Source organism: Tupaia chinensis, unplaced genomic scaffold, assembly GCF_000334495.1.
Source record: "Tupaia chinensis unplaced genomic scaffold, TupChi_1.0 Scaffold144135_1, whole genome shotgun sequence".
Taxonomy (NCBI): domain Eukaryota; kingdom Metazoa; phylum Chordata; class Mammalia; order Scandentia; family Tupaiidae; genus Tupaia; species Tupaia belangeri.
The window spans coordinates 230,157-253,678 of record NW_006203990.1 but is presented as its reverse complement, the minus strand read 5'-3'; the positions used below and the strand labels follow the sequence as shown (position 1 = coordinate 253,678).

The following is a 23,522-nucleotide window of genomic DNA, read 5'->3' as shown; positions in this document are numbered from 1 at the left end:
AGAGTGATGGTTTTATCCCATCCAGGGCCCCCCCCTGCCACATCGAGATGATCCTCACTGAAAAGAAGCAAATTGTTCCTAAACCAGGAGAGGAAGTTGCACAGAAGAAAAAGATATCCCAGAAGAAACTGAAGAAACAAAAACTTATGGCACAGGAATAAAGTCAGCATAAAATAAATGGAGATAAAAGTAAAAGTAAACAAACAAACAAAAAAGAAATAATTAAATAGCAAGAGAGAAACAGGAAGCAGTTAATTAGTTTGCTCTTTTCACTGGTGGTAAAAGCAAGGAAAGAGCCGGGAGATGGTAACTCAAGGGGAGCAAGGTCAAAGAAAAATGATTCCTGTGCTTTTTGTTAGTATTTTTTACTTCCTAAAAGAGATACAAATTAATTTGTAGGCTACATAAAGAAGGAAAGAATATAGTAATATTGGATCATTGGGAAAGTCATGATGCATTTTTGCACAGAAAAATACGTCACTAATTTCCCTACGACCTGATAGAAAAAGGAAAAAAGGGGGGAGGGGATGGCTGATGTAGTAAGGTTCTAGGACATCAGAAGGAAACAAAAGCATAGAGAAGCTGCACAGTGTAATAATTAAAAGGGGAGGTTCCTATGAATCATAAAACTACAGAGAAGTCCTAACTCCATTAGAAGTTACGTGACCATAATCTAAGTCTCACTTTCCTTATCTGTAAAAGAGGGTTTTAAGGGAACCAGCAGTTAGCGTAATGGCTATGTCGCTGGACTCCCACATAGTCGACCGCGGTTCACGTCCCGGACCCGGTGGCTTAAAACTCACGCCGGGCGCGTGTGCATGCGTGCCCAAGATCCCGAGAGGAGAATGGAGGAGAAGGGATTGCGGCGTGACCATCCCCCTTGGGGGGTGATTTCTCGCTTTCTGTCTCTATGTCTCTGTCTGTCCGGCGAGCGCACGCGCCCTACAGTGAAAATCTCTCCAAAAAAAAAGAGGGTTTTAAAAGAAAGTCAAATAATCCACATAAAGCTGTTTATACACATTACCTGGTACACAATAAAAATACAAATTTTCTTTATAGGTTGAGTATCTCTTATCTAAAATACTTGGGACCAGAAGTGTATAGGATTTTGGATTTTAGAATATTTGTGTATACACGAGAACACATGGTGGGAATAGGACCCAAGTCTGGCACAGTATCTGTTTATGTTTATACATTCCTTATACACATAACTTAAAACTAATTTATTATTTTTTTTGGAGAGTTTTTTTTTTGGGGGGGGGCGCTAAAGCAAGAAATTACCCCCTGGGCGGATGGCAACACTGCAATCCCTTCTCCTCCATTTTCCCCTTGGGATATTGGGCACGCATGCACATGCACCTAGCATGAGTTTTAAGCCAGGGACTCGAACCACAGTCGACTACATGGGAGACCAGTGACATAGTCATTATGCCATCTGCCAGTCCCCAAACTAATTTCATATAACATTTACTGCAGTGTTCAGACTGCAACTGATCACAGCAGTCAGCTGTGAACTTTTCTACTTGCAATGTCTTATTGGTACTTAAGTTTTCAGACTTTGGAGCATTTCAGATTTCAATTTTTTGTATTCAGAATGCTCAACCTGTATCACCATCCTTTAAAAAGAATGATGTCAGGAATAGCAGGTGGCATAGTGGTTAAGGTGCTGGACTCCCACAAGGTTGACTGCGGTACTCCTCATGATAGAGGAGAATAGAGAAGGGACTACAGTGTGGCCATGGCCATCACCCGTAGGGGGTTGTTTCTCACTACTTCTCTGTGTCTCTGGCAAGTGCATGTGCCCTAAAGCAAAAATCTCTCTTAAAAACAAACAAACAAAAAAGAATGCTACCACATTTTTTGTTCCTGTGAGTCTAAAGTGAGATTAGGTATTAGGCAATAAGAATAATATTAAGTTGAATGAATGTATTATGTGATGATCCTATTTTTGTAAAATAAGAGATAAGCTCAAATACAAAACCTAGGGTAAGAAAAAGGCCCAGTGAAGAAAGTTTTGGAAATCACGAGTCGGAGAACAACCAGTTGCAAGTGAAGATGATGTCTAATAAAGATAAATAGAATGCTGAACTAGTATGAAAAGTATAAGTAGAATTCAAGGAATGATGAGTCTCAGGTATTAGCAAGGTCAATAAGCAGATGTTGAAGCCATCACTTCTGAAAATGAAAACTCACAAGGTCTCTTGATTTTAAGAAACTATTTGGCAAAATTAATTATGGTATATCTATGAACAATCTAGAGACGTATAAGCCACTGAAATATAATTTAACCTCATTTGATAAATAACCATACTGAAAGTTAAGAATATAAAAATTAAAAGATATAAATGCCAAGTTCAATGGTTATTTCTAGTTGGAAGACTATAAGCTGGCATTTCCTCGTCTCAATTAATTTTTTTTTTTTTGGAGAGGTTTTTGCTATAGGGCGCATGCGCTCACCAGACAGAGACAGAGACAGAGAGACAGAAAGCGAGAAATCACCCCCCAGGGGGGATGGCCACGCCGCAATCCCTTCTCCACCATTCTCTTCTTGGGATCTTGGGCACACACATACACACGCCCGGTGTGAGTTGGAAGCCATCGGGTCCGGGACGCGAACTGCAGTCGACCACGTGGGAGTCCAGCGACATAGCCATTACGCTAACTGCTGGTTCCCGTCTCAATTAATTTTTTTAAAAAGTTTTTATTATAAGGTTGACTGGAGAGAGAGACAGAAAGTGAGAAATCACCCTCTAAGGTGAATGGTCATGCCACAATCCTCTTCCATTCTCTTGGGATTTTGTGTACTCAGAGTGTTTTTCAAGCCACTGAGTCCAGGACTTGAACCACAAAGTCAGCCATGTGAGACTGAGCCACCTTAACCACCACATCATCTGGCTGGCCCTTGATAAATGGTTCCATAAGATTTTCATTTTTTCGGGACTAAGAAAGTAAATTATTTCAATGGCTAAGCAACAAAAGTATAAAGGTGTAAAGCTAAACTGTACAGCTGGTTATTCAGGTAGTGCAAAACTTAACCAAAAGCATTACTATTAAAAAAATAAATTTGGGACCAGCATATGGCGTAATGGTTACATCACTGGACTCCCACATAGTTGACCAAGGTCCCAGTCATGGACCTGGTGGCTTAAAACTCAGGCCAGACCCGCACATGTTTGTGTGCCCAAAATCCTGAGAGAAGAAGGGAGGAGAAGAGATTGCAGCATGGCCATCCTCCCGGGGGGTGATTTCTTGCTTTTTGTCTCACCAGAAAACTCACATGCCCTATAGCAAAAATCTCTCTTTAAAAATAATAAACAAGTAAATAAATACACACACACACACACACACACACAATGTGAAAATCAAATAACACACACCAGGATATAGATTTGACAGTCAATTAACAATCTCTGTTGAAACACAGCCACCTAAGATTGATGCAAATGTAGGAAGAATGGCTTACAATGGAAGACTAATTAAGTAAGAATTAATAGGGCTTTAATAGTCTGGAAGGATACAAGAAACCAACAACATAAAATTTAACAATGATAAGTACATACACTCTATGGTAACAATAACAGTATCAGCTTTAAAGATGCTATCTTTTTTCTTTCTTCTTTGAGTAAGTGAGAGAAGAGACAGAGAAAGATAAGCACCTCCATCAAGGTCTTCAGACAACAATCCACCCCCAATTTTAGCTAGCTTGGATCATGGGCATGTGGATATCCACTGTGTTCAAAGAGGTCTTCAGATAAAATTGAAACCTATATGGGAAAGTTCAGAACCCTGCAAGACTGACACTTAGTCCACTAACAAAATGAGGAAGTACTAACCAAAGAGCTGTTACTAGACCTTCCAAAAAATGGCTAAGGAGAGGGACCAGCAGTTAGCGTAATGGTTATGTCGCTGAACTCCCACGTAGTCGACTGCGGTTTGCGTCCCGGACCCAGTGGCTTAAAACTCACGCCAGGTGCGTGTGCGTACATGCCCAGGATCCCAAGAGGAGAATGAAGGAGAAGGGATCGCGGCATGGCCATCCCCCCGGGGGGGGATTTCTCGCTTTCTGTCTCTCTGTCTGGCGAGCGCATGTGCCCTATAGTGAAAACCACTCAAAAAAAAAAAAAGGCTAAGGAGAAACTGTCATCTACAACTATACAAAGTGGATCTCATTTAGAAACCTCCAAAAATTAGATGTATACTTTCAGGAGCACCTCTCTCAGTGGTTCAAGTTTTCTTAGTTGACACTTTATTAATAAACTATAATCACCCCTCTATGAACTCCACTAGAACTAGATGCTAAGAAATTTAAACAAAATTTTGATCACACTTAACAACAACTCAACAACAGCTAGGAAAATTCCATCCTAACTGCAGGAAACTGATACTTCTAGGATGCTCTTTAATTCCCAAATGACATCTGAGCACAGGAAACCAAATGGTATGAGACTGCAGTTTTGAATAAAATCATGATATAATTCCAAAAATTGATGGGATGCAAAGCAGCACATCACAAATACCAGTAATAAGACATTCAGTACAGTACTATGGTAGCCAAAGAATCTCCTCAGCATTGGTTTAGGGAAATTCAACTGGCAAAAAAAACTTCAAAACAGATGTATTTTCTCTGATGGGTGTGCCAGGCTGGACAGAGATAGGAATAAGACTAATAATAATGAAAGTGTGAATGAAGTAAAACAAAAATTATCTTTTTGCTTGGAAGGCTGGGGGTGAAATGAAGGGAGGTGAGCACCTAACATACAATAATTATAGCAGGCTTTAATCTCTATTTCATATTTTAGAACAAAATAAATATCAAAATTTTAAAGTTTTAAAAAAACTGCATACACACACACACACACACATATATATATATATAAAATATGGGTGTTTCTGAAAATGTTAAGGAAAATAATGCTGATATGACTTATTAAAATTTAAGACTTTTATACTTAAATGTATGTTAATATTTGACTATTTGTAGCATATTTATATGGTACATTAAAAAAAAATTGCAAACCATGTCTAAAACATATGACATTTTGGACAAAAACAGAAAAGAAATAATAAAGACAGGACCGGCAGGTGGCGTGATGGTTAAGGCATTGGACTCCCACATGGCTGACTGTAGTCTGAGTCTTGAACCTGGCAGCTTGGTTTCTCACTTTCCCTTTCTCTATGTCTGTCAATGGTCAAATTAAAAAAATTAATAATAACAACAAATAAGGTTAATAAAATAACTCTCTGAAAAAAGATTTAAAAGAAATAATAAAGACTAGAACAGAAATGAATGAAATAGAAAAACAATTAGAATGAAACCAAAAGGTAGCTCATTGGGGGAAACAAATTAACAAAACTGATAAAACCTTTAGTGCTTAGATTGATGGGCAGTGGCAAGTGAGCTGGGACGGAGAACAAACTCAAATGATCAAAACCAGAAATAAAAGGGAGAATATCACAACTGACCTTATGGAGCTAAAAGGAATTTTAAGGAAAACTTTATCCCAACAAATAAAATAACTCAGATGAAATGGGTAAATAACCAAAATGGAGGGAAAAAGAACAATACAAAATTTAAACAGACCTAGTACAAGTAAATTAGTAATTTTAAAACTTCCCACACCAAGTATCTAGGTATAGAGGCCTCACTGGAAATCTACCAAACTTTCAAAGGAGACTCAGCACTAATTCCTCATGAACTGTCACAAACTTTGCCACTAAACAGAAGAGGAGGGAACACTTCTCTATGTCATTCTACGAGGCCAGTATTGCCCTGATACCAAAACCAGACAATAATGAGGGAAACAAAACAAATCATTGATCAATTTCCCTTCCAAATATATGTGCAAAACTCTTTTCTTTTGGAGAGGTTTTTGCTATAGGGCGCATGCGCTCGCCAGACAGACAGAGAGAGACAGAGAGACAGAAAGCGAGAAATCACCCCCCAGGGGGGATGGCCACGCTGCAATCCCTTCTCCTCCATTCTCCTCTCGGGATCTTGGGCACGCACACACACGCGCCCGGCGTGAGTTTAAGCCACCAGGTCTGGGACTCGAACCGCGGTCGACTACGTGGGAGTCCAGCGACATAGCCATTACGCTAACTGCTGGTCCCTGTGCAAAACTCTTTAACAAAGTACTATTCCAGCAACACATAAAAATGATCATATACCATGACTAAGTGGGACTAATTCAAGAAATGCAAAATAGGTGTTAACATTTAAAACTCAATGTATACCAGGCACATATGCATGCATGCTCAAATCACAAGAGGAGAATGGAGGAGAAGGCACTGCTGTGTGGCCATCCCCTCTGAGGGGTGATTTCTTACTTTCCCTCTCTCTGTATCAGTCTGTTTCCCTCCAGTAAGTGCACACACCTTCTTGCAAAGAATCTTAAAAAAAAAAAAAAAAAAAAGAAACAACGTATATAAAATACTATATTAATAGATTAAAAACCAAATAATCCTCTCATAGAGAAAAAAAGCAACTGACAAAAACCTAACACGTATAATAAAAATGCTTCAATAAACTAGAAACAGAAGAGAATTTCTTCAACTGATAAATGACATACATGAAAAGCCCAAAGCTAGCATCCTACTCAAAAATGAAAGATAGGGAACCAGCAGTTAGTGTAATGGCTATGTCGCTAGACTCCCACGTAGTCGACCGCGGTTCGTGTCCCGGACCCGGTGCCTTAAAAAACTCACGCCGGGCGCGTGTGCGTGCGTGCCCAAGATCCCGAGAGAAGAATGGAGGAGAAGGGATTGCGGCGTGACCATCCCCCCTGGGGGATGATTTCTCGCGGCCCTACAAGAAAAAATCCCCCAAAAAAAAAAAAAAAAAAAGAAAGATAATGCTTTCCCCCTAAAAGAGGAACAAGAACAAGGATGTCTGCTTTTACCTGCTGTAGTCAACGTCACATTAGAGATTCTAGCCAGAGACGTGGCAAGAAAAAGAAAGAAACAACATCCATGGCATTACGTACTGAAGAGTCAATATAACAGAAAATATAACAATTACATACATGTGCACCAAACAACAAAGTCCCAAACACTGTCAAGAAACCATTTACAGAACTGAAGAAACAGATACTCCTATAATAATAACTAGAGATTTTTGATATATACTTTGCAATAATGAGAATACTAAGAAAATCAGTAAAGAAGTGGAGGACTTTAACAACATAAACCAAATGAACCTAACCAACTCATATGGAACACTCTATCCTAAAACAGCAGAACATACTTCCTTTCTAATTGCACATGGGACATTCTCCAGGACAGACCACATGTTAGACCACAAAACAATCTCAACAGATTGAAAAAGACTGAGATCACATGAAGTATCTTCTCTGACCACAATAGAATGAAACTTAGAAATCAGTAAGAGAAGAAAACCCAGAAAATTCACAAATGTGTGGAAAATAACTCATTCTTGATAACCAATGGATCAAAGAGGAAAATTAAAAATAAATAACAGATACATAAAAATGAATAAAAGCAAAAATACAACAACAAAAACATATAGGATGTAGCAAAGGCAATGAGCAGAAAATTTATAGTTGTAAATGTCTACAGTGAAAAATGATCTCAGATCAATATCCTAACTTTACAACTCAATGACTAGAAAAAGAGGAAACTACATCCAAAGCTAACAAAACACAATGGTAAGTATTTAAGCAGAAATTAATAAAATAGACAAAAAAGTAGGAAAATCATCGACATAACTTAATTTTTTTAAAGATCAGTAAAACTGACAAACCTTTAGCTAGACTGACAGAGAAGAAAAAAAAATAACTAAAATCAGAAATGAAAAGGGAGACATTACAACTCACCATACAGAATAAAAAGGACTATAATAGCATACTACAGACAATGGTATGCTAACAACTAAATAATCAAAATGAAATGGACAAATTCTTAGAAATACACAAATTACTAAATTGATTCAAGATGAAATAGTAAATCTCAACAAGTCTATATAACTAATAAAAAGACTAACTCAGTAATCAAAAACCTCCCAAAAAAGATCTAGGACAAGATAATGTCAATGGTAAATGATACCAAAAATCTAAAGAAAAAATTAACAATACTTCTAAAACTAATACAAAAAAGGGAAAAGAAAACTCATTCTATGAAGCCAGCGTTTATGCTGATACAAAAGTCAGAGAAAGACATTATCAAGAGAAGAAAATTATAAACCAATATTCTTTTAAAATATACACACAAAAATAAAAAAAAAATACTAGAAAAGCAAATCTAATAGTATATTAAAATTGTATACCATGACCTGACCAAGGGTATTTATTCCAGGGACACAAGGGTAGTTGAACATAGAAAAATTAATTTAATAAACTACACTAATAAAATGAAGGAAAAAATCCACACGATTATCTCAGTTGTTACAGAAAAGACACTTGACCAATCTGATTCTATTTCATGATAAAAATGAAAAGTTCTGGAAATGGTGATCATTACACAACACTGTAAATCGAATTAATATTCATGAATTACAAAATTTAAAATGGCTAATTGGCATGTTTTGTTTATTTCATAACAGAGAGAGAGAAAGAGAAAAATGTACCATCAACTGGTATTTACCACATCATAATCCCCAACGTCAGCCTTCCAGTCAGCCAGGGTCACTCTGACAAGTGCACCCAGCATATGCAGGTTGAGCTGGGATCAGAATCTCAGGTTTTCCCCTATGGCACCAGGATCAAAAACTGGTGCCGTATCTCTTAGACAATTGCAACTGGGCCTGCTACACATTTTTACAATTTTTAAAAACACCATCTCGCTGCAAAGAAGTGAAATTATTTCTATTTGTAGATAATATATGTTGTATGTAGAAAACTCTTAGAACAGTGCTATACTCTGAGTACATCCCCCTCAAATTCATTTGTCAAGCCACTAAAACAGGCTCAATCAAGTGGGTGAAAAATTGGTCCAATTACGGTGTAAAAAGATAGGGCTCTGAGGAAGAAATTAGCAAGTGGGTTGCTAGAGAGGGTTCCAGGGTTAAGTCCTGGCTGAGATGGAGTGACAGTGAAATGTGGTCTGGAACACAGACCACATTCTCTTTCTGCATGCACCCGTACACTCTCTGCTTCTGTGAGCCATGTTATAACATAACCAACCTGATATCAGCCTTGTGTCTTTCAGCTTTTCAGTCACCAAAATTATCAGTCTCCCAGTCTCAGGTTATTTCTGTGAGCAATGCAATCACAGACTAAGACGAATAGACAAGTTCATAGGACCAGCAGGTAATGTAATGTTTTCGTTGCTGTACTCCCATATAGTCAATTACGGTTTGAGTCCTGAACCTGGCGGCTTAAACCGCAAGCCAGGTGTGTGTGTGTGTGTGTGTGTGTGTGTGTGTGTGTGTGTGTGCGCGCGTGTGTGCGTATGCCCAAAATCCCAAGAGGAGAATGGAGGACAAGGAACTGCAACATGGCCATGCCTCCGGGGGATGATTTCTCACTTTCTGTGAGTGCACATGCCCTATCGCAAAAATCTCTCTTAAAAATAAAGCAAAACGAAAAAAAACAAGTTTTAGAGAATGCTACATAAATTAAAATGATCAAGAGAAAATTTGTAAAGATTTTATAAGGAAGCCTTTGCAAATATATCTACAAATATGTAATTTAGCAGTTTCAGAAACAAGCAATTCTGACCTTTACTTTCCTCCCTTGAGTATTATAATGTCTAAAATCTAGTAACAAAAAGCCACAAGGATGCAAAATTACAAGACTGCATAACATGTATGCACTGTCATTTTATTAGGAAATGGACAGGAAAAGTAAACACATACCAAAACAGGCAAGATGAAAGAAAGACAATATAATAGGCAGTTTGTTTGGCAGGCTAAAAAATAAAAGTAGCAAGAGCAAAGTAATTAAGTTTAGAAATAAAAGAAGCCAAATACTTATAGGAGTTTAAAATCCCTAATAGATACAGTAGAGGCATCATTTTTTAAAAAAGAGAGGAGGGCCAGCCGATGGGGGTTATGTTACTGGACTCCCACATGGCTGACTTTGGTACGAGTCTCACACCCAGGGCCTGGAAATCACATCAGGCACACTTGTGTGTGTGCGTGTCCAAGATCCCAGGAGGAAACTGGAGGAGAAAGGATTGTGGTATGGCCCTCCCCTCTGGGGAGTGATTTCTCACTTTCCTTCTCACTGTCTGTGTGTGTGCGTGTGTGTGTGTGTGTCTCTCTCTCTCCAGTGAGCACATGTGCTCTATGGCAAAACCTCTAAAAAAAAGAAAAAGAAGAAAAAAAAAAGTAGGAAACTTAGAAGCAAGTGTCAAGAAAGCACTAACTTGCTAATTTTGGTAGTTAAAATATATTAGCTACGACAAAAATGTATATATATAACAATTATATATCTGTAGGCACGTATAATATAATCCTGTCTTAATACATAAGTATCCTTTCAAGCTTTGTCATAAAAATAAAGAATTTCTACAGAAATAATCTAAATAAAGTTTAACAGAAAATGATAGCAGATTGTTACACTGGAAAAGGTTATATGAAATAAAAAGAACACTAGGCTAGATATGAATCTAAGAATATCTGATGAATCTAAGAATACCTGATATTATATTAATGATATATGAAATCCAAAAATATCAAGTAAATTTATCCAAAGTCATATTTATTTAGACAAATATATATACTGTATAAATGGTTTGTTACCTTTCCTGACCCTTCAACTCAAACTGGAGAATGAAAAATGTATGGAGACATTGAATCTCCAGACAGTAGCAGAAACTAACTAAAAGAACCAAGGTGAAACAGAAGAGACTGGTTTTCTTTGTTCCCAGCTCCAGTGAAAACAATGACATTAGTTACTGCAGCTTTAATGGAGGTAAGAAAGGACTTCTAGCACAAAATCATCTTTAATTATCCTGTTTCACGCAAATTGCAATCAGAAATAGTGGCCACTTAGGATAAAATCTATACTTTCTCCCTTGCCAAAGATAGGTTACACCTGATTCACAAAGTTAACCTCTCATTCTGATTCTACCAAGTCTTCCTGCTTCCTCCTCCTCCCCCATCAACCTCCACTTAACAAAATGACAGAGCTGTCCTCCCTCAAATAGCAGATTAACTATCAGAGGACTGCATAAGCACATAAGGAACACAGAGGCTTGATAAAATATACAAATATGCTTGAGAACTGAAGACATATTTAAAACAATTTTTAAAAATTCTTTCTTCTTATTAACATTTTGCTGAAATAACCAGTAATATTCAATGACCATATATTTTTCCTAAAAATCACTGGAGCCTCTGCTTTGGAATTCTTCCACTCACTTGTTAAAACTGTCTCACAGGGGAGGGGAAGGAGGCTATTTTTAGAATTACAAGTTTATCACAATACACAGTATACACTTTCTGTCAGACGTACCTTCTCACCACTTGAGTAGAAGAAATAACGCAATCGGACTATGTTACAGTGATCTAGCTTTCTCATGATCTGCAGCTCTCGGTTCTGAAAAGGAAACAAATGAAAATATTTTTTAAAGGTTAATGGCTATTCATCATAGTGCCCAAGACACTTCTACATAACATTAAACACTACAAATAGCAGATTTTGCTATAGCAGATGTGATCCATAGATCATTAACAATTTGCAAACTATTTGTTACTAGTTCATGAACTATTTATCACTCCATGATAAGACAGATACAGAAACTGAGTGTTTAGAATCTTTTATAGATAAATTTACATTTATGAATCTAATGATAAGAACTGTGGAAGCTGCCTGTGGCATGGTGGTTAAAATGGCTGGATGTCACAAGGCCAACTGTGCAGTTGGAATCCCATACATGACAGCTTGTAAAAACATGCTGGGTGCATGTGTGTGCATGCTCATAATTTTGGGAATAATGGAGAAAGAACTACTACAGCATGGCCATCCCCTGGGAGTTGCTTTCTCATTCTCTATTTTTCTGACAAGCACACATACCCTATAGCATACTGAAAAAGTAAACACACTTTTTTTTTTTTGAGAGGGAGAGATTTTTTTTTTTTGGAGAGGTTTTTGCTATAGGGCGCGTGCACTCGCCAGACAGACAGAGACATAGAGACAGAAAGCGAGAAATCACCCCCCAGGGGGGATGGTCACGCCACAATCCCTTCTCCTCCATCTGGCGAGCGCACACGCCCTATAGCGAAAACCTCTCCAAAAAAAAAGAAACCCAGTGCTCTTCAGCTCCTGAATAACAAGGTATGTAAGGCTGTCATTTGCCGAGGGCCACCAGGCCTGGGTGTAGGCAACTAAGTGTTCTTTTTTTTTTTTGGAGAGGTTTTTGTTACAGGGTGCGTGCGCTCGCCAGACAGACAGAGAGAGACATAGAGACAGAAAACGAGAAATCACACTCCAGGGGGGATGGTCACGCCGCAATCCCTTCTCCTCCATTCTCCTCTCGGGATCTTGGGCACGCATGCACATGCGCCTGGCGTGAGTTCTAAGTCACCGGGTCTGGGACGCGAACTGCGGTCGACTACGTGGGAGTCCAGTGACATAGCCATTAAGCTAACTGCTGGTTCCCATGAGGGAAAGATTTTGCTATAGGGCTCATGTTCTTGCTAGAGACATAGAGAGAAACATAGAGAAAGGAAGTGAGAAACTCATCCCCCATCACCATCTGGGGATGGCCATGCCAATCTCTTCTCCTCCATTTTCCTCTCAGGATTTTGGGTATGCACATGCATGCACCCGGCATGAGTTTCAAGCCACTGGGTCCAGGACCTTAACACTGGTCGATCACATAGGAGACCAGCACCTTAACCATTATGCCAGCTGCTGCCCCATAAATTTCACTTTTCTAATAATTTATTTGTATTATATTTTACAGAAGTATTGGTCTTTGGGTAACCAGCGTTAGCGTAATGGCTATGTTGCTGGACTCCTATGTAGTCGACCGTGGTTCGCGTCCTGGACCTGGTGGCTTAGAACTCACGCCGGGCGGGTGTGCGTGCGTGCCCAAGATCCCGAGAGGAGAATGGAGGAGAAGGGATTGCGGTGTGACCATCCCCCCTGGGGGGTGATTTCTCGCTTTCTGTCTCTATGTCTCTCTCTGTCTGTCTGGCGAGCACACGCGCCCTATAGCGAAAACCTCTCAAAAAAAAAATTAAAGAAGTATTGGTCTTTGACAGATTAGGAACTGTAAAAACTAGAATTTAAACTTCAAACAGCTTGATAAACACTTGTCTACGGTACACAGAGATATCTAAAATGAACTGAGTACTATAATTTTTTTGCATTTATAATGAAAAAAAAACCTCTAAACTTCAAACAGCTTGATAAACACTTGTCTACGGTACACAGAGACATCTAAAATGAACTGAATACTATAATTTTTTTGCATTTATAATGAAAAAATAAAAAACCTCTCACCAAACAAATGAATTTGAAATCTTGCAAGAAAACTCCTACAATCCTATTGTTTCCCAGAATACAGTAGAAAAAAATAAGAGTTAACTCCATGACAAGGGCTCAGTTGCTAAGTTTCAGGAAGTTAAAATATGGCATACTAGAAATTGCACAATCCTGATCAATTTGCAGGCCATACAAATGAAACTTTCACTTTAGTAAAGTTTCAAAGCTAATGCTCATTCTTCATGAAATGAAAACAGTGAATAATACAATGATGTCTTAACATCATAAATTTTTGTGGTAGTGAAGTTCAATATATTACATATTGACAAAGAGGACATAATCTAACAATATACTTGGCTATCAGAAATCCAGTTAATAAAGGCCAAATTACAAACACATAGAAAGACTACTAAAATACCAGCTACATGGCCAGAAAATCCCAGTCTCTCACATACTACATAAAATGTGTATGAATAAATAAACATATAATCAAAAGGCAGACAATATTGGACTGGATGAAGAAGAAAGCTGCAATAATATTCTACCTGCAGGAGATACGCTTGATATTCAAAGACGTAAATAGCTTGAAAGTAGAAAGATATACCATGCAAACGGTAACCAAAAGAACATTGCAATGGCATATTATTAATGGAAAATAGATTTAAAGAGAGAGAAAGAGAGAGAACCATTTCTTTCAAAATAAAGCCTGAATCACTTCATAATCTGGCTCTTCCATAACAGTTTAATCTTATCTTCTACTCATGACCAACATGAATTCTACATCATAGCTAGATCTGACTTCTCACTCTTCCTGAATATACTGTTTCATCCCCAATTCTAAACCACTGATCACAGTATAGTTGCACTGTCTTTGAGCTCCCTCTCACCTACACATTCTACCCATTCTTTTCAAGTTCCTACTTAATTTCTACTTCTTTCATGAGGCCATCCTCAGCTGCTCCAATTCACATTAATCTTTTCCTGCAGCACTAACAAATATTTTGAAATTTAGCATACTCTCTTGGTTTTACTTTGACAACTACAGTTCAAGAGTGTATATGTGAGAGTTCTTCAAAAAGTTCATGAACAATGGCTATTCTGAAAGTATTACACATAGATTTCAAAAATTTTTGTACCCAAATAACTCATACTCTAATTCAATTTTTCCAAGAAATTTCCGAATCCCCTTGTAAAAAGAAAAAAGGTGCTTTTCTAAAGTAACTTATAGAAATCAGATTCAGAGGCCAGCAGGTGGTAGTTAAGGTGGTTGGATCCTACATAGTCAACTGCATGGTTAAATACTGGACCCAGAAGCTTAAGAAACACACTGAATCTGTGTGAGCACATCCAAAATCCCGAGAGAAGAATGGAGGAGAAGGGATTGCAGCATGGCCATCACCCCTGGGGGGAGGGGTGTCCTTTCTCACTGTACCTCTATCTCTCTTGTCTCTCTCCAATGAGCACACATGCCCTATAGCAAATTGGGAAAAAAAAAATCAAACTCAGTAATTTATACTCACCACAAACACACACACCCTGCCCAACTAACTTACTTCAAATGCCTTAAAAGCAAAAATCAAATTTTATATTTTTTGGTATCACTCACAAAGCTCTCAAACCAAGGTTTGTTTTTGACAAAGTAAATTCTCTATTTCTAATTGCTTCAACCTTCCAACCTGCTGCAGACTGGTAATTTTTTTTTTTTTTTGCGAGAGAGATTTTTATTATAGGGTGCGTGTGCTTGCTGGAGATACAGAGACAGAAAGCAAGAAATCAATCCCCGGGGGTGGGGGGAAGTGGCCATGCTGTAATCCTTTCTCCTCTATTCTCCTCTCAAGATTTTGGGCACACACGCACATGTGCCTGGCATGAGTTTTAAGTCACTGGGTCCAGGTCTTGAACCGCAGTCAACTATGTGGGAGTCCAGGTAATGACTATACCATCTACTGGGCCCTAGACCAGTATATTCAAAATCAGCACTAAGAAGGGAGTGAGGAAGGAAGATAAGATAGGATAGGCTAGGATTTAACTTGACTTTATACATAATATATAGAGAAAGGACTTTTTCATGAAACTTCTTTCAGTTATTTTTCTATGCATAGGGCTGCAATGAAAACTGTATTTCTTACTATAGGATCACAGTTAAAAGTCTGAACTCCATTGTGGTAAATGAACTGTCCATGAGGTTTGCCCCTCCCCCCTTCTAATATTGAAAAGATAATGGCCAACTACTTGGCCTGGTGGTTAAGGTGACTGGATCCCACATGGCCAACAGCACGGTCCAAGTCCTAGATCTATTATGCCATCTGTTGGTCCCAGCAGATTGGAAAACATATCAGGCATGTGAGCATGTATGCCCAAATTCCCAAAAGAAAGGAGAAATGGAGATAGGAAGGATGGTGGCATGACCATGCCCCATGGGCGAAGGGTGCTTTCTCACTTTCTCCCTCCTCTTTAGTGAGAATCCACACCCTCTAGCAAATTAAAAACAAACAAAACAAAACAAAGATAGACGAAAGGATACATGTTCTAACTAATCACTCATATCTTTTTTTTTTTGAGAGGTTTTTGCAATAGGGTGCGTGCGCTCGCCAGACAGACAGAGAGAGACATAGAGACAGAAAGCGAGAAATCACACCCCAGGGGGGATGGTCACGCCGTAATCCCTTCTCCTCCATTCTCTTCTCGGGATCTTGGGCATGCACGCACACGTGCCCGCCGTGAGTTTTAAGCCACCAGGTCTGGGACGCGAACCACGGTCGACTTCGTGGGAGTCTACCGACATAGCCATTACGCTAACTGCTGGTTCCCTAATCACTCATATCTTTTTTTTTTTTTTTTTTTGGGGGGTTTTTCTTTTTGCGCGTGCGCTTGCCAGACAGACAGAGACATAGAGACAGAAAGTGAGAAATCACCCCCCAGGGGGGATGGTCACGCCGCAATCCCTTCTCCTCAATTCTCCTCTCGGGATCTTGGGCACGCACGCACAGGCGCCCGGCGTGAGATTTAAACACCAAGTCCGAGACTCGAACTGCAGTCGACTACATGGGAGTCCAGCAACATAGCCATTACGCCAACTGCTGGTCCCCAATTAAGCTGAATTTAACAAGCAAGATTCAATTCTTCTCTGGGACCATTTGCTTTCCGAATACACAAGAATTTAAAAATTCTTTTTTTTTCTTACCAAGAGGAAACTAGAAAAGGGGGTACATCATTTTATATACCCCTACAATACAACCCAACTAAAATCTCAAGCTACTGCCTACATACTATAACTGTGGTTTCCACAAAAATGATTAGTTCAAATCCTTGAAATGCTTTCTCCAATTACCTCCTGAGTCACTAAATTCTTAGTTTTCCTCCATCCTCACTAGCCAAATTTGCAGTTTCCTTTGCTAGTTCTTTCTAATCTGCCTATTTGCTAAACACTAGAATAGCCAGAACCCAGTCTCTTAACGGCTTTTCAACTGTCTCTCTTAATCTCTTCTATTCTAGTCTTGGTGTTTTAAAAGTTGAAGATTCTCAATTGTATATCCCCAGCCCATATCTGTGAACTCCCCAGAAATCTTTGTGCAACTGCTTACCTGACAACTCTTCTGTGTCTAAAAAGACATCTCAACTTGAAATGCCTAAGCAAAACTCCTGATCTCCCTTTATCCTCAATAATGGACAATTTCAGTCTTCCAAAGTACCCAGGCCAAAAACTTTGAAGTCTTGATTCCACTTTCTCTCTGACCTTAAATTCAATCTATCAAGAAATACTGCTGGCTCCACCTTCAAACACCTGCACATGAATATAGATTTCACCCAAAAATCTGCACATGAATGTTTAAAGCAGTTTCATTTACAACAGTCACAAGATGCTCTTTACTGGGTCAATGAATGAACAAACTAAGGTATATTCATACCATGGAATACTGATAGGAGTTCGGTAATAGAAATAATTATTGATACATGCAACAATGTAGATCAATCTCCAGAGAACTATGCTGAGCAAAAATAAACAAAGTCATCCCAAGAGGTTATATGTGAGACTATATAAACATGATTCTATTTATATAAACATTCTTGAAGTTAAAAAAGAAAGAAAGAAAAAAAGACAGAAAGAATAAAAAGAAGAATTAGTACTGTCAGAGGTTATACCACGTCCTAAGGGTAGGGGGGTTGGAGGGAAAGAAGTCAACCTGGTTATAAAAAGTCAATCAAAGGATACTGGAATATTCTATATCTTTACTATCACAGTGGATACGTGAACCTACACAGATAATATAAAAGCTCATAGAATGAAATACATGTATATACATCCAAAAAAGTACAAGAAAATCTAAATGAAATTGGTGCATTATATCTTGTAAATATCCTGACTGTGATACTTTATATTTTCACAAGATGGATTATGAAGGGGAACTGGGTAAAAACTACACGGATTTCTCTGTTGTTTCTTACAATTGCAGATACACCTGAATATGCAGTCCCCCCACCACCACCTATGTCAGGTGTTTCCTCAAATGCTAAATAAATTATCATGTTAATTAAGATCAAAATTAGAACCATGACACACTCCCAACATTCCTTTTCTGTACTTCCTTGCTTCATTTTTCTCCAGAGCAACAGGTCATCTAAAAATACTGTATTCGTTTCACATATTTATACATTATTGTTCACCTCTCTATACTGTAAGTGCAAAAATGATACAGTCCTTTTTGTTTTAGTTATGGTTGTATGCCTAGAACCTAGAACAACGCCCAACCCATATCAAGTAAAGAAGCAACTGTTAAATGAATTTTAGATTGATATTTAAAAATTGATATATAAAAATACATTACATTAAGTTTCACTGTAAGAAAGGTCACCACCAGTCAGAAAAATAAAGGGAGTGCTAAAGACAAATAAGTTCTCAAACTGCAAATCCCCAAACCTCACAACACAAACAAAAGACTACTTTCCATTTAGGGAAACAAAGCTGTAAAGTAATACTTTCTTCAATCACTCTCCAACTGATCGGTAAATACTAAGACTTGATCAAGATCCCTATATTTACTAGGCAATGTAGCAGGATTGAAAATACCACCCTACAAACAGGCTGTTACCAAAATTTATGTACATATACAATGGCACTCATCTTTCCTTCATTGTTGATGCATTAAAAAAGTGATTCTAATTCCTCCAAACTCAAAATGATTTTGTTTAAAATGAAACAAACCTTTGCCCTCAGTTGACATGCTATGAAAGTATCCCTTATGGATAATAAAATAATGTGATATTTACTATTTCTGATTTCATTAACATATACTCAACTCAGGAAGATACAATAATGATCTTAATAAAGCTTTTCAAGAGGCACTGCTTTCAAAGAACCTACAAATCCAGGTGAAAAGTTCCTTTGCCTAACTTGCTCTCCTCCCAACCAAAAAATTAAGTTTTCCTTCAAAATACAGAAGTATTAATAAGTTTACCATCTGTAGACCTGATCTATGAAGAGTATGAAAGGGAATTCTTCAGGTTGAAACAAACAGTTGCTAAACAGCAACAGGAAAGTATATGACTCTACAAATTTCACAGGTAAAGATAAATATACAAAGTATATCCAAATACTATAATAGTGGTGAATAAATTAATATTAAGAATAACTATAACCACAAAAATTTGCTTATAGATACACATGAATATATAAAGTAAAAAATTACATCAGTAACAACATATGTGTATAAGAGAAAAAACATGTAGAGCTTTCAGGTGTTGAACTTGTCAGGTTAAATTAGACTGGTGGAATTTATAGGAGATTCAATGCAAATTCATGGTAATCACAAAGAAAAAACCCACAGTAGATACAGAAAAGACAAAGAGGAAAGAACCAAGACACATCTCTACAAACAATCTTCAATCATAAAGAAAGACAGGAAGGAAAGAACTACAAAACAGACAGAAAACAGTAGTGGCATCATAGCCTGGTGATTAATGGAGCCAGACACCATGTGGCCACTGTGGCTCAATTCCTGGTACCAGTAGTTTGAAAAACACACTAGGCATGTGTGTGTGTGGCACACCCTAAATCCTGACCAGATGGGAAAATGAAGGGAAAAAGATTGCTGCATGACCATACCCTTTTGGGGAGAGGGCATGTTTTTTCCCTCTCTTTCTCTTTTGTACAAGTGTATGTACTCTCTGGCAATTAAAAAAAGAAAGAAAGGAAGGAAGGAAGGACGGACGGACGGACGGATGGACAGATAGGGACTAGCAGGTGGTATAGTGGTTAAGGCGATGAACTTTCATTTTGCCTATCACCAATTCCAGTCACAGGCCCCGTGGCTTAAAACATGCCGGACATGTGTGTATGCATGCCCAAAATCCCGAGAGGAGAATGGAAGAGGGATTGCAGCATGGCCATCCCCCATGGAAGATGATTTCTCTCTCTCTGTCTCTCTGGGGAGTATACATACCTTATAGCAAAGGTCTCTTAAAAAAAAAAAAAAAAAAGACCAGAAAACAATGAACAAAATGGTAGTAATTCCTTATCTATCGATGATTACCTTAAATATAAAAGGATTAAACTTACCAATCAAAAGATGGAGTGAATGAATGGATAAACAAGATCCAACTATATGGTATTTATTTAAAAAAAACCTCACCTTAGATTCAAGGCACAAATGGAAAGTAAAGGGATGAGAGAAGATATTCCATGTACACAGAAACCGAAAGAAAACTGGAGTAATTATAACTACGTCATTCAAAATAAACTTTAAGAAGGGCCGGCAGGTGGCATGGTGGTTAAGGCACTGGATTCCCACATGGCTGACCACAGTTTGAGTCCTGGACCTGGCAACTAGATTTCTCACTTTCCCTCTCTCTCATTTTCTCTGTCTCTCTCTGGTGAGTGCACATGCCCCACAGCAAATTTAAAAAATAATAATAAATAAAACTAAGAAATTATTTTAAAAATTTTTAAACAAAATAAACTTTAAGTCAAAAATTCTCACAAGAGGGGCCAGCAGGTGATGTAGTAGTTAAGCTGCTGGACTCCTACATGGTCAACCAAGGTTTGAATCTTGGGCCCAGAGTCTTCAAAATCACACCAGGCATATGTGCGTCCAAAGTCCCGAAAGGAGAATGGAGAAGGGACTGCCATGTGACCACCCCTCTTTGGGGGTGATTTCTCACTTTCCTTCTCTCTGTCTCTCTCTGGCGAACACATACACCCTATGGTAAAAATCCTAAAAAATAAATAAATAAAAATTGTCACAAGAAACAGAAGAGGTCATTATATTACTATAATAATAAAGGGTCAATATAACAGGATAATATAACAACTGATACCTCGAATTTATAGAGACTATAAGCCTATGTGCATTACATCTTTTATCTACTTGTATTTACATTTTGTCTTGCTGCATTTTCATTTAGCTAAATAGAGTGACTTTTGCAAATGAGAAATAATATAAACATTGATTGGGCTAGTCCCATAACAGAGCAGGTAAGTACTATGCACAGACAGCCAGATTCCACATGGCCAACCACAGTTCAGATACTAGCCAGGCAGCTTGAAAATGTGCTGGGTCTATGTACTTATGTGCCCCAAATCCTGATAGGATAGAGAATTACAGTATGTCAATGCCCCATTGAGGGTGCTTTTCTCTCTCTCTCTCTCTCTCTCTGACAATGTGCCTTCTGGCAATAAAAATCATTCATTCATTCATTCTAGTGCATGAGAAATAATCATTTCTCAAATGGAAAAAGAATACAATTATGAACTGCAAAGCAATATTGCAATGAAACTGGAACAGAATAAACAATATAATAAAAAATTAGGGGACCAGCAGCTGGCGTAATGGCTATGTTGCTGGACTCCCATGTAGTTGACCGCAGTTCGAGTCCCGGACCCGATGGCTTAAAACTCATGGCGGGCGCGTGTGCGTGCGTGCGTGCGTGCCCTATATCCCAAAAGGAGAATGGAGGAGAAGGGATTGCGGCGTGGCCATCCCCCCTGGGGTTTGATTTCTCACTTTCTGTCTCTGCCTCTCTCTGTCTGGTGAGCGCACGCGCCCTATCGCAAAAACCTCTCAAAAAAAAAATAAATAAAAAATTAGACCATAAATAAATAAAATATGGAAAAGAAAAACAGAAAAAAATAATACACAAAACTAAGAGTTGGTTTTTAAGAAGATAAAATCAACAAAGTGAAAATCAAAGAACTGAAATAAAATCAGAAATGGAAGTGGAGACATTAGAACCAATGTCACAGAAATTAAAAAGATAAGGGACTATTATAAACAATTATACAACAGACTTAGAAAAAAATAAATAAAATCCTATAAACATATAATTTATCATAACTGAATTAAGAAGAAATAGAAAGTCTCGGTACACTAGTAACAAATAAGGTAATTTTTAGGGGGGAGGAGATTTTTGCTGTAGGCCGCATGCACTTGCTAGAGAGACAGAGAGAGAGAAAGTGAAAAATCACCCCCGAGGGGGATGGCCACAGCATAATCCCTTCTCCTCCATTCTCCTCTTGGATTTTAGGCATGCACACACACACACACGCCCAGTGTGAGTTTGAAGCCTCCATGTCAGGGACTCAAACCACGGTAGACTATGTTAGAGTCCCACGACATAACCATTACGTCATCTGCTGGTCCCACAAATAAGGTAATTAATTGAGTCATTAATCAAAAACTTCCCAATAAAGAACAGTCTAAGACCAGATGGTTTCATAGGTGAATTCTACTAATCATATCGAATTTATACCAATTCTCAAACTCTTCTTAAAAAAAATTGAAGAGAAAGGAACATTTCCATATTCATTTTATGAGGGAAGCATCACCTTATAACAACATCAAACAAAATACCAAAAGGAAGAAAACTACAAGCCATTATCTCTGATAAAGACAAATGGAAACAATCCTTGTAAAAGTATTATCAAACCTAATAAAACAGTATATTAAAAGGATCACATATTATGACCAAGTATGATTTATCCCTGGGATGCAAAGATTATTCAACATATGCAAGTCAATCAATGTAATATATCACATTAACAGAATAAAAGGTAAAAATCACATGATCATCTCAGTAGAAGCAGAGAAAAAGCACCTAATAAATTCAGTATCCTTTCATAATTAAAAGTTCTGAATAAATTAGACATAGATATTAACTTACCTCAACACAATAAAAGCTATACATGAAAAGCCCACAGCTAATATCATGTTCAATAGTGAAAATCTGAAAGTTTTTCCTTGAAGATCAGGAACAAGAGAAGGACACCCACTCCTGCCAATTCTGTTCAACACAGAACGGGGAGTCTTAGCCAAAGCAATTAAGCAAGAAAAAGAAACAAAGAGCATCCAACTTGAAAGTAAAATGATTTCTGCTTGCAGATGAAATAGTACATATAGAAAACGCTAAAGTCTTAACAACAACAAAACCTGTTATACTAGGGACCAGCAGATGGCATAATGGTTATGTCACTGAACTACCACAAGGCCAATTGCAGTTTGAGTCTTGGACCCAAAAGCTTGAAACTCATGCCAGGTGTGTGTGCGTGCATGCCCAAAATCCTGAGAGGAGACTGGAGGAGAAGGGATTCTGATTTGGCCAGCCACCAGGAGGGTGAATTCCCGCTTTCTGTCTCTCTGTCTCTCCGGCAAGTGTATGTGCCCTACAGAAAAATTTCTTAAAAACAAACAAACAAAACAAAACAAAAAACTGTTAAAATAAATGAATTTAGGTCAAGTAGGTGGTAGGTCATTACAGCGCTGGACTCCCACATGGCTGACCATGGTTCAAATCCTGAACCTGGCTTACTTTCTCATTTTCCATATCACTTTCCATCTCTTTCTGCCTGTCTCTCCTCAACTATACCAAATTTTAAAATAATAATAATAATGGATAAAATTAAATAATTCTTTATAAAATGAATTCCATAAAGTTGCAGGATACAAAATCAAAATACAAAAATCAGTTGCAATTTTAAAAGCCAACAACAAATTATGTAAAAAAGAAATAAAGAAACAATCTTATTTATAATACCACAAAAAAAATACTTAGGAATTAACTTAACCAAGGAGTTGTAAAAGATTTCTACAACGAAATCTAAAACACAATGATGAAAGAAAGTAAAGCACACACAAGTAA

The 23,522-nt window shown here is 38.0% G+C and overlaps 1 protein-coding gene across 6 annotated transcripts in view; it reads right to left on the bottom strand.

The window, feature by feature from the left end:
- Positions 1 to 23,522, bottom strand: part of GSK3B (glycogen synthase kinase 3 beta) — a 216,446-nt gene that overhangs the window by 92,409 nt on the left and 100,515 nt on the right. For all 6 annotated transcript variants that reach the window (XM_006165983.3, XM_006165985.3, XM_006165986.3 and 3 more), the window contains exon 3: positions 11,415 to 11,498. In XM_006165983.3, coding sequence (XP_006166045.1) covers positions 11,415 to 11,498 — 84 coding nt within the window. The remainder of the gene's footprint in view (positions 1 to 11,414; positions 11,499 to 23,522) is intronic.